Source organism: Puma concolor, chromosome B1 (genome assembly GCF_028749965.1).
Source record: "Puma concolor isolate L17-30 chromosome B1, mPumCon1.1.hap2, whole genome shotgun sequence".
Classification (NCBI taxonomy): domain Eukaryota; kingdom Metazoa; phylum Chordata; class Mammalia; order Carnivora; family Felidae; genus Puma; species Puma concolor.
In genome coordinates this window covers 49603653-49618807 of record NC_141670.1, presented here as the reverse complement: position 1 = coordinate 49618807, position 15155 = coordinate 49603653, and the positions used below count along the sequence as shown (strand labels likewise).

The window sequence follows — 15155 nt, the reverse complement described above, 5'->3', positions numbered from 1 at the left end:
AATCTAACTGTATTAGAACAGGGTGGCATGACCGCGATGAAGGAGGTAGGGGAAGAATGGGCAGCTGACCTAAATATCTTTATCAAACTGTGTTTTAACTAGAAATTATAAGGCTAAAGACAAAAGGACTGTAAATAATAGACTCTAACTGGTAAATATTTCTCACAGGAGTATGAATTAACAATTCTGAAACTATTGTGCAGGTGTACTGGGACTGAACAATTAAGTGGGTGGGTAATGAATAGTGGAAAAGTTTTTCCCTAAGGGAAGCCATGGATAAACAAGAAAGGATGGGATAAACCCTGTTGTATTGGATTAGAGACCGGGACAGCAAATTTGAACTTAGGTTTATTTAGTATATGTACAGATGGAGAGATACAGAAACAATTATAGATGTGTGCATACACAGTATGCATACGTATATTTCCTAGCTCTGTTTGCTGAGAAGGCCTAGAAGCAGTAACACTCCAGAGCAGTGAGCACACTAACTCCAGATCTTGGTTTATAAATAGAAGTCTAACAGAACACACCAGTTTCCTGGGAGAAATGGCTGATTCTAGGACTGGGGCAGAAAAAATACAACATGAGGCTGGAATACCCTGTAGTGCCAGAAAATAATGAAGTGCTCAAAAGAAACAAAAGGACAAGGCATGCCAAAGAGAATGACTTGAAAAGATGTCCCATTGGTAAAAACTAGAACAATGTGAACAACAGAATAAATAATGTAGTATTGGATTACAACCCAAAATATAAAATATTCATGAGTCCATACTGTTAAGTGTCCATGACTCCATTTACTTCAAGATGGAGGAAACAATTAGGAGAAAAGAGACAACACTTCTTTACATAAGAATTCCAAATAATATATGTGAATATCTCCACTCCCCCAGAAGATGGAGCTTAATCCTCTCCATGAAAGGATGGGCTAGACTTGGTGACTTACTTCCAAAGAACAGAGTATGGAAAAGGAGTAAGAGTGACTTTACAGTAGAGAAATCTGACAAACTTGACCTTGACCAAGTGATGTCACATGGACATCTGTAATGTCATATGGACATCAGTACCCCCAATCCAGTGTGGTGAGAAGGGTACTTCACATCAGGGGCATTCTTTCCCCAAACCCATTAACTGCATTCTATTGATGAGAAAAGATCAGACAAACCAAGATTCAGGGCCATGATACAGGATAACTGGCCAGTACTCAAGAATGTCAAAATCATGAAAAACATGGAACAAGGAAAAGACTGAGAAAATGTCACAGACCAAAGGACACTATGGAGACATAACTAAAGGCGATATGGTCCCTGGGCTGGATTGTAGAACAGAAAGAGGGCATTAATGGAAAACTGCTGAACTCCAAATAAAGTCTAGAGCTTAGTTAATAGTAATGTACTGGTATCAGTCTCTTAGTTTTCACAAAAGTACAATGTTGATATTAGATAGTAACAATGGGGGAAATGAGGGGAGTAATATACAGGAACTCTCTGTACTGTCTTTATAACTTTTCTATAAATCTAAAATTATTACAAAATAAAAATCCTATTAAAAAAAAAAAAGACCAAAGTTAAAATAGTAGTTGTTTAGAGAAAAATATGGGACAAGCGGGCTACTGAGTAAAAAGCAAACTTTTAACTTTGCATTGAAAAATAGAGCTCATTCTCTAGAAACAAGGCCAAGACAGGTCTGATCTGCTGTGGGTTAGTTACTTAACCTAAGTCTGTTTCCTCTTCTACAAAATGGGCATACAAACCCATTTCCTAAGGTTGTGAGAAATGATAAACTGTAATTATTGTTACAATCCTTTACCATTTGTACACGACCTTTATGAATTTTGCCATATCCTTGTGCCACCTGTATTATTTTTTGTTCATGAAATGTTTTTCTTTAAATGGACTTTAGTATACTGACATAAATCTATTTTCATTTTTTTTCACTTTTTTTTATTTTTTGAGAGAGAGAGAGAAAGAGAAATCCCAAGTAGGCTCCGCACTCTCAGCACAGAGCCCGATGTGCTGACCCATGAACTCTGATCATGACCTGAACCAAAGTCAAGAGTTGGTTGCTTAACCATCTGAGCCACCCAGGCACCCCTAAAATAAATTTATTTTAAAAGCAAACTTTATTAACTACTGTAAAGAGAAAGCCACTATTGTTCTGTTACACGTTCTATTAGGTCAGTAATAGCACAACCCATAGGAAACATAACACATACTAACACTTAGCACTGCCTGGTACATATTCAGCACCTAGTAAATACTAGTTATTAACAGGGTATCTCAGAATTATCATTATGAACAATCCTTCTCTATATATCATTAGGTCCTCTTACGGGCTATTGCTCCAGACTATGCTCTTTGTTTTATCTGTTTTCTTCCTGTGAACTGCAGTTTTCTCACTGTAATCAATATATATACACTCCAAGAATTTTAATTTATTTTCAAACTTACAGCTATAACCAACAAAGTAAAGTTATCCAGAATCTGGTTGGTAAGTAGAATGTTAACCTCTGTGTATGTTCATAGTTTAGTAAATACTGTTTAATTGAACAATGACATTACAAGTTAGTAATGGGATTTCAGAACTAAGAGAAATTTAAAAATGAAGACTAGAGATCTCATCCCTAGACCACATAGTTAATTAGTGGCAGACCTAGACAAAATCCCAAGGTTCCTGATGCCCAAGTGTCCTTTTGATGGCTTCATAAATTATGCTTACTTACAGTAGAGTTTTGATGATGAATATATAACATAAATTGTTTTTACTCCTTTCTATTATTTTGGGTAAAAGACAGGTAGAGTAGGTGTAATGAAAAGACCAAGTTCTAGGGAGCTTAAGTACCCTGGCTACATCCCATAGACCAATTATTCATCAGTACTTTGTCATAAATTCCAGCCTAAGGTCTCCTTACCTTCCTCGTTTTCAAACTGCACTACATTGCTTACTACAGAAAACAGTGTCACTGAGATAAACATAAAGATACAAATAGAAGCACACATACTGAATAAAAAAAAAAAAAACATTATTGTACAGAATTCCATATCAACACATGTAATGAATTATTATTGTAAGTAAATTAACTCATTTTGAGAAGTTTTATCTTACTTACCCGCCTTGTTTTCACTGAGAGAATCTTCTGAAGGAAAACATTTATTTTCATTAGGTTTACATTCTCTTGAAGAAACTGCTCCACCTGATGAATCCTGAAAATGAATAGGGAAAATTAAAAAAAAACTCTAATTCTTAACGATTTTCTATTTCATGAACAGATCCCCACAGATCTATTTCTAAAACAAAATATCTAGTTTATTACAAATTACACTTTTTAACTGACTTTAAATCCTCAACTTTCAGACTATTTTAAGGATAATTTCCCCTATATTTATGAAATGTACATAATAGAGTGTGCATATTTACTTCTGTCAAAACATCTATTTCCTGATAGAGATAACAGGATGAAGACTACAGAACATTCCTCCTATGATAAGTAAAAAAAAAAAAACAAAACCAAAAAAACCCAAACAATTAGTAAAAATGGCAAAAATTTCCCCAGCAGCCACCAAATTGGAAGGGACAACCGTCTGTCATAAGCTTTAAAAACAGGCAGCCAAGGAAAGAAAAAGAACATTCTGGACTAGCTGGAGGCTTCTAAATCCCACTTGCTGGGCAATAGCAGGGCAGTGGGAAAGACAAAGGGGAAAGCATTCTGAAATATTTCACTAACACTACTAATTTGGTGAGACTTAAGAGAATATACAGCTTGGGAGGAAAGGAAAAAAAAAACAAACTTTTGATTAAAAAAGAACTCCTGGGGCGCCTGGGTGGCTCAGTTGGTTGGGTGTCCAACTTCGGCTCAGGTCATGATCTCACAGCTTGGGGGTTTGAGCCCCACGTCGGGCTCTGTGCTGACAGCTCAGAGCCTGGAGCCTGCTTCGGATTCTGTGTCTCTCTCTCTGCCCCTCTCCGCTCACATTCTGTCTCTGTCTCTCTCTCTCTCAGAAATAAGTAAACATTAAAAAAAAAAAAAAAAAAAGAACTCCTATTCAAGACCATTACATCTCAGCAGAGATGGGACAACGCATCAGTTTGCCATTTCTCAGGGCTCCATGAGTTGGGGAAAGGTGATATACCCTCTAATGAAAAGAGGAATCATCCTTAGCTAGGAGAGATGAATACTAGTAGTGGGTGTTTAACAAAATCTTAAGAATCTTCAGCAGAGTGGGGTGCCTAGGTGGCTCAGTCGGTTAAGTGTCCAACTCTTGATTTCAGCTCAGGTGATGATCTCACAGTTGGCTGAGTTTGAGCCCCGCATCGGGCTCTGCAATGACAGTGTGGAGCCTGCTTGGGATTTTCTCTCTCCCTCTCTCTCTGTCCCTCCCCCATTTGTGCTCTCTCAAAATGAATAAACTTTAAAAAAAAAAATCTTGAGCTGAGCTCAGTTCCACAAATATAAGATAATCAAAGCCTAGGTTCTCAAAAATTACTGAAAACTAGACAGAACCCAGTACCTAGCCCATGAAAATGAAGTTTAAAAAAGAAAGTGAGAAGAGAGTGTCGCAGAGAATTCATCATGTCACTGTATAAAGACCGTATCTTCATCACCAAATAGAGAGAAAACTAACTAGGAGATGAATGGATGGAAATGCAGACAGCACCCCCCCACCCCCACCACTTTGTTTTGCTAAACTAAGAATTTTAGTGCAGATTGTACATTTAAAAAAAATTGACGTGCATTTATGTGAAGTGCAGATATATCAGTTTTGATAAACTTATACACTCATATCACCAAAACTCCAATCAAGACACAGGGGTGTTTTTTGGTAGAAAAAAATATGAAGAATGAATAAAATCGGAGCATCATGGCTTAGCCAGCAAGAACATGCTCCATTTAACAATATACTTGGCAATACTTGATAAGCAGGCAGAAATATTTAGTAGGGATTGCAAACTTAAATGCCTACAAGGACAGCAGGTAAGTGAAATTGATTCATAGCAAAACTGGACTGATCTAAATACATACACACACGTTGATTTAGTGGAGCTCATACCTGTCAAATGGTAGCCTGATAATCTGTCCCAAGAGTTTGCTATAGAGGAATGAAAGCTTAGCTTGGTCAGATTTCCATTTTTCATGATACATCAGACTTCAACTTTCATGAAACACCATTTCTTTAGAATGCTGGCTCAATTTTTTTTTTTTTTTTGTTAAACATTATGTAAGCCTAGCAAAATACCCACGTGCTGGATGTGGCCTACTGGCCACCAATTTATAATTTTTGCTACTGAGACTTGAAATTTAGGTGACTACAAGAGGTAAAAACTGGGGTTGAATTTGAGAGGAGGCAATAAGAACGATAATGAGAGGAGGTGGTGAAGAGGGAAAGGACTGTAGAGAGTTTGAACTGCTCAATAAATAAGCCTCAGAATGTACTGAACAGCATGTGAAAACCTATCATTTCTCTAGCTGCATAGGTTGTGACGAGTATAAACAAGTCACCACAGACATGCAAGCCCCAAACTGGGAGACAGCCTTTCTTAAAGTCTCAATTGCTTTCTGCCCCAGGTACCTGGGCGGAGGGACTTTCCTCTGGTAAGATTACTGATAAGGGGTCACTAATAGAAAGTGTCAGACCCGCACGGTCTGTTAGGGTAGCCACCAGTCACAAGTAGCTAAGAAGAATTTGCAACATGGCTAGTTCCAACTGGGATATGCTGCAAGTGAAAATAAACATGGGCTTGAAAGACTTAGTACCAAAAACAGAATTTAAAATATCTCACTAATCACTCACTCTAAACGTCAATGGATTCAATGCTCCAATCAAAAGACATAGGGTAACAGAATGGATAAGAAAACAAGATCCATCTATATGCTGTTTACAAGAGACCCACTTCAGACCTAAAGACAATTTCAGATTGAAAATAAGGGGATGGAGAACCATCTATCATGCTAACGGTCAACAAAAGAAAGCTGGAGTAGCCATACTTATATCAGACAATCTAGACTTTGAAATAAAGACTGTATCAAGAGATGCAGAAGGGCATTATATCATAATCAAGGAGTCTATCCACCAAGAAGACCTAACAATTGTAAACATTTATGCGCCAAATGTGAAAGCATCCAACTATATAAGTCAACTAATCACAATCATAAAGAAACTCATCGATAGTAATACCATCATAGTAGGAGACTTCAACACCCCACTCACAGCAATGGACAGATCATCTAATCAAAAAAATCAACAAGGAAACAATGGCTTTGAATGACACACTGGACCAGATGGACTTACAGATATATTCAGAACATTTCATCCTAAAGCAGCAGAATATATATTCTTCTCCAGTGCACATGGAATGTTCTCCAGAATAGACCATATACTGGGACACAAATCAGCCCTAAGTACAAAAAGATCAAGATCATACCGTGCATATTTTCAGACCACAACGTTATGAGACTTGAAATCAACCACAAGAAAAAATTTGGAAAGGTAACAAATACTTGGAGACTGAAGAACATCCTACTAAAGAATGAATAGGCTGGGGCGCCTGGGTGGCTCAGTCTGTTAAGTGGCCGACTTCGGCTCAGGTCACGATCTCACACTCCGTGAGGAGATCTCAAACTCCTGGAGCCTGTTTCCGATTCTGTGTCTCCCTCTCTCTCTGACCCTCCCCCGTTCATGCTCTGTCTCTCTCTGTCTCAAAAATAAATAAACGTAAAAAAAAAAAAAAAAAAATTAAAAAAAAAAATTAAAAAAAAAAAAAAAAAGAATGAATGGGCTAACCAAGCAGTTAAAGAGAAAATTAAAAAGTATATGGAAGTCAATGAAAATGGTAACACCACAACCCAAAACCCCTGGGACGCAGCAAAGGCGGTCATAAGAGGAAAGTATATAACAATCCAGGCCTTCCTAAAGAAGGAAGAAAGATCTCAGATACACAACCTAACTTTACGCCTTAAGGAGCTGGAAAAAGAACAGCAAATAAAACCCCAAACCAGCAGAAGACAGGAAATAATAAAGATTAGAGCAGAAATTAATGCTATCGAAACCAAAAAAAAAACCAGTAGAACAGATCAATGACCAGAAGCTGGTTCTTTGAAAGAATTAACAAAACTGATAAACCATTAGCCAGTTTGATCAAAAAGAAAAAGGAAAGAACCCAAATAAATAAAATCAAGAATGAAAGCGGAGAGATGACCACCAACACAACAGAAATAAAAACAATAAGAGAATATTATGAGCAATTATATGCCAATAAAATGGGTAATCTGGAAGAAATGGACAAATTCCTAGAAATATATATACTACCAAAACTGAAACAGGAAGAAATAGAAAATTTGAACAGACCCATAATCAGTAAGGAAATCTAATTCGTAATCAAAAATCTGCCAAAAAACAGGAGTCCAGGGCCAGATGGCTTTCCAGAGGAATTCTACCAAACATCTAAGGAAGAGTTAACACCTATTCTCTTGAAACTGTTCAAAAAAAAAGAAATGGAAGGAAAACTTCCAAACTCTTTCTATGAAGCCATCATTACCTTGATTCCAAAACCAGATAGAGACCACACTAAAAAGGAGAACTATAGACCAATTTCTCTGATGAACATGGATGCAAAAATCCTCAACAAGATATTAGCCAACCAGATCCAACAATACATTAAAAAAATTATTCACCATGACCAAACGGGATTTATACCTGTGATGCAGGGCTGGTTCAATATCCACAAAACAATTAACGTGATTCATCACATCAATAAAAGAAAGGACAAGAATCATATGATCCTCTCAACAGACGCAGAGAAAGCATTTGACAAAATACAGCATCCTTTCTTGATAAAAACCCTCAAGAAAGTAGGGATAGAAGCAGCATACCTCGAGATCATAAAAGCCATATATGAACGACCCAATGCTAATATCATCCTCAATGGGGAAAAACTGAGAGCTTTCCCCCTAAGGTCAGGAACAAGACAGGGATGTCCACTGTCATCACTGTTATTCAACATAGTATTGGAAGTCTTAGCCTCTGTAATCAGACAACACAAAGAAATAAAAGGCATCCAATCGGCCAGGAGGAGGTCAAACTTTCACTCTATTCCACCAAAAAACTGCTAGAATTGATTCATGAATTCAGCAAAGTTGCAGGATATAAAATCAATGCACAGAAATCAGTTGCATTCCTATACACCAACAATGAAGCAACAGAAACAGAAATTAAGGAACTGATCCCATTTACAGTTGCACAAAAAACCATAAAATACCTAGGAATAAATCTAACCAAAGAGGTGAAAAATCTATACATTGAAAACTATAGAAAGCTTATGAAAGAAATTGAAGACAGCACAAAGAAACGGAAAAAGATTCCGTGCTCCTGGATAGGAAGAACAAATATTGTTAAAATGTCAATACTACCCAAAGCAATCTACATATTCAATGCAATCCCTATCAAAGTAACACCAGCATTCCTCACAGAGCTAGAAAAAATAATTCTAAAATTTGTATAGAACCAGAAAAGACCCCGAATAGCCAAAGCGATCTTGAAAAAGAAAACCAAAGCAGGAGGCATCACAATCCCAGACTTCAAGCTATACTACAAAGCTGTAATCATCAAGACAGTATGGTACTGGCACAAGAACAGACACTCAGATCAATGGAACAGAATAGAGAACCCAGAAATGGACCCACAAACATTTGGCCAACTCATCTTTGACAGAGCAGGAAAGAATACCCAAAGGAATAAAGACAGTCTCTTCAACAAGTGGTGCTGGGAAAACTGGAAAGTGACATGCAGAAGAATGAACCTGGACCACTTTCTTACACCATACACAAAAATAAACTCAAAATGGATAAAAGACCTAAATGTAAGACAGGAAGCCATCAAAATCCTCAAGGAGAAAGCAGGCAAAAACCTCTTTGATCTTGCCCGCAGCAACTTCTTATTCAACACATCTCCAGAGGCAAGGGAAACAAAAGCAAAAATGAACTACTGGGACCTCATCAAAACAAAAAGCTTCTGCATAGTGAAGGAAACAATCAGCAAAACTAAAAGGCAACTGACAGAATGGGAGAAGATATTTGCAAACGACATACCAGATAAAGGGTTAGTATCCAAAATCTATAAAGAACTTATCAAACACAACACCCAAAAAACAAATAATCCAGTGATGAAATGGGCAAAAGACATGAATAGACACTTCTCCAAAGAAGACATCCAGATGGCCAACCAACACATGAAAAAATGCTCCACATCACTCATCATCAGGGAAATACAAATCAAAACCACATTGAGATACCACCTTACACCTGTCACAATGGCTAACATTAACAACTCAGGGAACAACAGATGTTGGAGAGGATGTGGAGAAAGAAGATCTCTTTTGCATTGCTGATGGCACTACCAGGCATTTACCCACGGGAGACAGGTGTGCTGTTTCAAAGGGACACATGCACCCCAATGTTTATAGCAGCACTATCAACAATAGACAAAGTATGGAAAAAGCCCAAATGTGCATCGATGGATGAATGGATAAAGAACATGTGGTGTGTGTATATATATATATATATATATATATATATATATATATATATATACATGTATACACACACACCATATACATATATATACCATATATATGTACACACACACACACACACACACGCTGGAGTATTACTCGGCAATCAAAAAGAATGAAATCTTGTTATTTGCAACTACGTGGATGGAACTGGAGGGTATTATGCTAAGTGAAATTAGTCAGAGAAAGACAAAAATCATATGACTTCACTCATATGAGGACTTTAAGAGACAAAACAGATGAACATAAGGGAAGGGAAACAAAAATCATATAAAAATAGGGAGGGGGACAAAACAGAAGAGACTCATAAATATAGAGAACAAACTGAGGGTTACTGGAGGGGTTGTGGGAGGGGGGATGGGCTAAATGGGTAAGGGGCATTAAGGAATCTACTCCTGAAATCATTGTTTCAGTATATGCTAATTTGGATGTAAATTTTAAAAAATTAAAAATAAAATTAAAAAAATACCTCACTAATCACTTGTTATGATTATATTGAAATGGTAACATTTAAAATATATTGGGTTAAACACTTTTCACCTTTTTTCCCCCCTAGAAAATTGTAAATTTGGTATCCTATTCCTAGGAAACAACACTAGTCCAGGCTGGCTGTGTCAAATATGAGGCAAGAACAAAAAATCATAGAATGGCAACCATGAAAACATACTACATAAAATAAACCAAAACCCAACTATACATGAGCAGTGATCATCTCTAAGTAGTGGGCTTACATAAAAAATGTTTTTAATACTTTCTGTCTTCTCTAAATTTTATGGAGGGGCACCTGGGTGGCTTAGTCTGTTAAGCATCCGACATTGGCTCAGGTCATGATCTCACACTACATAGGTTCCAGTCCCACACTGGGCTCTGTGCTGACAGCTTGGAGCCTGGAGCCTGCTTCAGATTCTGTGTCTCCTTCTCTCTCTGCGCCCCGCCCCCCCATTCATGTTCCATCTTTCCCTCTTTCTCAAAAATAAACAAAAAAATTTTTTTTTAATTTAAATTTTGTGGAATAATCCAGTACTTTAAATAACAAGCTGAAACAAACAAAAAACAATTATGTCCATATGCTGGAAATCCACTACCTAAGTTTTGTTATTTCTACATTCTAAAAACACCACCAAATAAAAATTGCTAAGCTTCTCTGGATTTTAGTAATAAAGGGATTTAGTGAAATGTATACCTTAATGCAAAAAAATGTTGTAGGCTTCCTTAAGCCAAAAAAAGGAGAAAAGTCCCATCATTGCACCTGCCCTAAATTCTTTCTAGTGATTAAACTATATTATTTGGCTAATAAAAGTAGTCCTCTGGGCTGCAAAGACACCAAAATTTTGTTCAGCCATGTTATATATATATATATATATATCTTTAGTATATTGAAGTTTTTTCAGATAGCCAACTTAGTTTTTAAAGTGACATATTCGGTTTTCTTTACCTTTATTAATTTCTCTCCATTTTTGCTTCTTGCACAAAGCAGTTCAACATTCGGTTCCTTTTCTAGTAACAAGCACTTTGGCACTTGCCTTGTCTCAAAACCTTTTCTTTTACGGACAGTCTCTACACCAGAATCTTCAATCACTTCTGATGGATTCTTCTGCGTGAGTTCCAGTAATGGCTTGTTTTCTGAAGACAATTTTCTAAGACAGGACTTTTTCCTAACAAAAAAGGCTGCTCCACCCTGGAGTGTAACTTGTGGTTTGACTTTTTGGCTTAGAACCCGAGGAGCATTCAGATTATTTTGAGCTGAGTAATAATTATTCTCTTTCTCCACAACTGGTTTATAGGCCACTCGATTTTGCTTGGATTTTTTAGAATTCTTTGATACAGGCTTGATACATTTATATTTCGGTTGATATTTAGAAGTTAAACACTTTTGTGGCTTTTTGTTTATCTTCTTGGAGCAGACTGTCACAATGGGAAAAGATTTATCTTCATTATTAGTTTTTAGACAAATGGATCTACTCTCTTTTATCAGCTTTCTCTCTAATGGATTCAGATACCACTGATCTTTGTTGTAAAAGGATACAGTAGACACAGCAGATTTAAATGGTGAACCTTGATTTGCAGATGCCAATCTGGATTTTTCAGTTGTTTTGAGTGGACTTGAAATGAAATGGCCTTGCTGAGAGCAAAGTACTTTTTCTTCATTGTTATCACTGCTTTGGGAAATGTATTTTTGATCAGGTGATGGAAATACGTTTTCAGCAAAGTCCAAAATTAATTTCTTTGATGGGATGTCTGATAATAGGCTATGAAAAGAAACAAAGTCCATTGATAAGTATCATTTTGCTTCAATTTAATGCCAATCTACTAAGTAATAAACAACTATACTGGTAGGTCATACTAAAAACAATCCTCTCTACCAAATAACCATGCATAAACATTGTCTATCAGTTTAACAATAGGATTCTCCGGGTACCTGGGTGGCCCAGTCAGCTGAGCATCTGACTCTTGATTTCGGTTCGGGTCATGATCCCAGGATCATGAGCTTGAGCCCCACATAGGACTCTTCGCTGAGCATGGAGCCTGCTTAAGATTCTCTCTCTCCCTCTGCCCCACTGAAAAAATACATACATACCCACATACGTAAATAAAAATAGGATTCTCAAATTTTGTCTTTACCAAAGCATTCAAATATCTTTCAAAAATAAGGTCCCAATAATGTTTGCAAAAACAAACACTGTTAACAAAGAAGATTTGGGGTGCCTGGGTGGCTCAGTTGGTTAAGAATCCAACTTTGACTCAGGGCACGATCTCACAGTTCACAAGTTCAAGCCCTGCATGGGGCCCTCCGGTGTCAGTGCAGAGACTGCTTCAGATCCTCTGTCCCCTCTATGCACCTCCCCCGCTTGCGGGCACATACCTGCACACATACTCTCTCTCTCAAAAATAATCTCAAAAAAAAAAAGGATTTGATATCATGTGGGTATGTGTATGTTTCAAAACCTATATCTAGGGGCGCCTGGGTGGCTCAGTCGGTTAAGTGGCCAACTTCAGCTCAGGTCATGATCTCACGGCTGGTGGGTTCGAGCCCTGTGTCGGGCTCTGTGCTGACAGCTCAGAGCCTGGAGCCTGCTACAGATTCTCTGTCTCCCTCTCTCTCTGCCCCTCCCCCACTCACACCCTGTCTCTGTCTCTCTCTCAAAAATAAATAAACATTAAAAAACATTTTAAACCTATATCTAAATTGTGACCGTATACAAATTATAGCCAATAGAGTTATAGCTCACCTGGCTTGACAGGCTACATGTCCCCTAAAATGATTAGTTCTATGTAATAAACTGACCTCAAGCCTATTCTGTGGGAAGTAATTTATATCCTGTTAAGACATGTAGTAAGCACTGAGTGAGCAGACTTTCAAAGAATGCTCAAAGATGAGTACTATATGAAAAACACTATGTTAGTTATTACATAAGAGAGCTGAGAGGAGCAAGGAAATAAAAGATTTGACATACATTTCCAAGTCATAGAAAACAGCTCTTTCTGATTCTCTCCAAAGGCACCAAATAATTAATTTTGAAAGCTTACAATAGTTCCAGACTAGAATTAGAATATACTATAGCGGGGGCGCCTCGGTGGCAGAGTCGGTTAAGCATTCGACTTCAGCTCGGTTTCAATCTGTAGGTTCGAGCCCTGCATCTGGCTCTGTGCTGACAGCGCAAAGCCTGGAGCCTGCTTCAGATTCTGTCTCCCTCTCTCTCTCTCTGCCCCCCCTCTACTCATGCTCTGTCTCACTCTCTCTCTTTCAAAAATAAACATTAAAAAAAATATATATACTATAGCCACAAGGAGCAGACAAGTGGAATAGTGGAAATTTTAAGAAATAGAAGAGAGAAGATAAGACAGACAAGAGGTTGGATTTTTCTTTTTTAGGAGTTTCTACCCATAAGATGAGACTCACTTGTCACAGCTCAAAGAACGCTGCTTCTTTTTTCTTGGAGTAAAAGCTGACATCTTCTTAACTGAACTCCTAAAATCAATAGGAAAATTATAATAACCAAATGTATCCAATTTGTATAAAAATCACCATATCAAAATTTTACTTTAAGAATCTGAAAAAGTTTTTAAATGGGTGAGGGTATTTTAAAAAGCAAATCACTTTAATAAACATTTAAGCCATGGAGGTTAAAAAAAAAAGGAAAACACTGCATCACAGTAACAATTAGGAACAAGAAATAAAAGAATTAGTACATCTATTTCAGGCTGGAAAATAATCCTCCCAAGGAGGAAGTATTTTTTTTAACCCCATTTCAGGGCACAGTTTCCTCTTTAATTAGCCTGATTAATTCACACCAAGTTAAAATATTCTGCGGGGATATCTTCCTGTGACTGCCCTCGCCAGACCCCACACTTCTTTAATATGCCATTTAAGGCATTTTCTTGCTGGCTTAACTGTCTTCCCCAACAGCCTGACTGTTCAGTGAAGGCAGAGACCAGTTTCTAGCCTTTCCTTCAGAGTTCAGCAAGAAAACGGGTTTAGCATAATCCCCTCCCATTTTCCTGGCTGAGGAGCCTTGAGCAAGCCGCTTGTTTCCTGGTTTGTAAAATCCTCGGACCTCCTAAGGCTGCTGAAAATAAAACCATGCACGTTCATTCTTGAGCATGAGACAGCATGGTATGTTGGCTCAACAGAAGTTTTCCCCTCCCCTTCCTTCGGATCAGGTACGTTAAAAAAAAGTATTACACAAGCATGTTCAAGGTTAAAAGGAAAACCAGGGTCTCTGGAACTCAAGGTCCAGCCGCGGCTTAAGAGAAGACTCTTCTGGGGCTGAATGAGAGAAGGCATGACAGAAAAGTGCGTCAGAAAGATGGAAACCCGGTGACCTCTAAGTGCGGAGACCTGTGGGTGGCTTCGGTCTCCAGCAGCCAAGCGCTGAGCTAAAGCTCTTTGTCCTCGACATGCACCCCCACGTTCCACAGAGTCTCCCGTTGTCTTCGGTCTTCCACCCCACGCCTCGGCCCGCCGCAGCACTCACCTGAACCTCAGAGCCGGCGACCTCTCTCCAGCGGAGCCAGTGTCTCCTCCACTGTATTCAAATTACCGCGCGCCCGTGAAGGCTGAAGCCTCTGCGTTCTGATTCGCCGCTTTTCAGACCTTCCAGAGGGCTGGCTCGGTGATTGGTCGCTCACTAGCGCTGGCCGGGTCGGTGCGAAAGGCGGTCTCCAAACATTCTCCCGCCCTTGGCAGGTGAAACTCACTTTCCCCGCTGGGAATCCACGCCTTCCATAATCCCTTGCGGCAGCGCAGCGCTCCTTTCCCGAGGTCTTGTTTAGATGCATTCTGGGAAATGTAGTTTTCGGCAGAATAAAGGCACCCTCCTGAACTCCAGGTACATTCTGGGGTCGCTTGGCTTAGCATGTTTTTGCAAAGGAGTCTCCCCAAGATTTTCGAGTAAGTTATCTTCCACATTTAAAAGTTTGTCTTTAGTTTAACGTTTTTTTTTATTGGTAATAACGTTAGATTTCTAGTTCATTTTTTTATTTTTCAACTTAAATTTAAAAAATTAAATCATGGCACTGAACATCTGTGATGTGCCAGGCAGTCTCACACGCTTTACGAGTTTTATTTCATTCACTTCTTGTCACAATCTGAG

General features: G+C 38.3%; 1 protein-coding gene across 1 annotated transcript in view; it reads right to left on the bottom strand.

The window, feature by feature from the left end:
- Positions 1-14792, bottom strand: part of ESCO2 (establishment of sister chromatid cohesion N-acetyltransferase 2) — a 29675-nt gene extending 14883 nt beyond the window's left edge. The window contains exons 1-4 of the mRNA XM_086703755.1: positions 14538-14792; positions 13463-13531; positions 10997-11810; positions 3107-3200 (exon numbers count right to left, since the gene is read on the bottom strand). Coding sequence (XP_086559881.1) covers positions 3107-3200; positions 10997-11810; positions 13463-13515 — 961 coding nt within the window. The 5' untranslated portion in view covers positions 13516-13531; positions 14538-14792. The remainder of the gene's footprint in view (positions 1-3106; positions 3201-10996; positions 11811-13462; positions 13532-14537) is intronic.
- Positions 14793-15155: the final 363 nt, after the last annotated feature.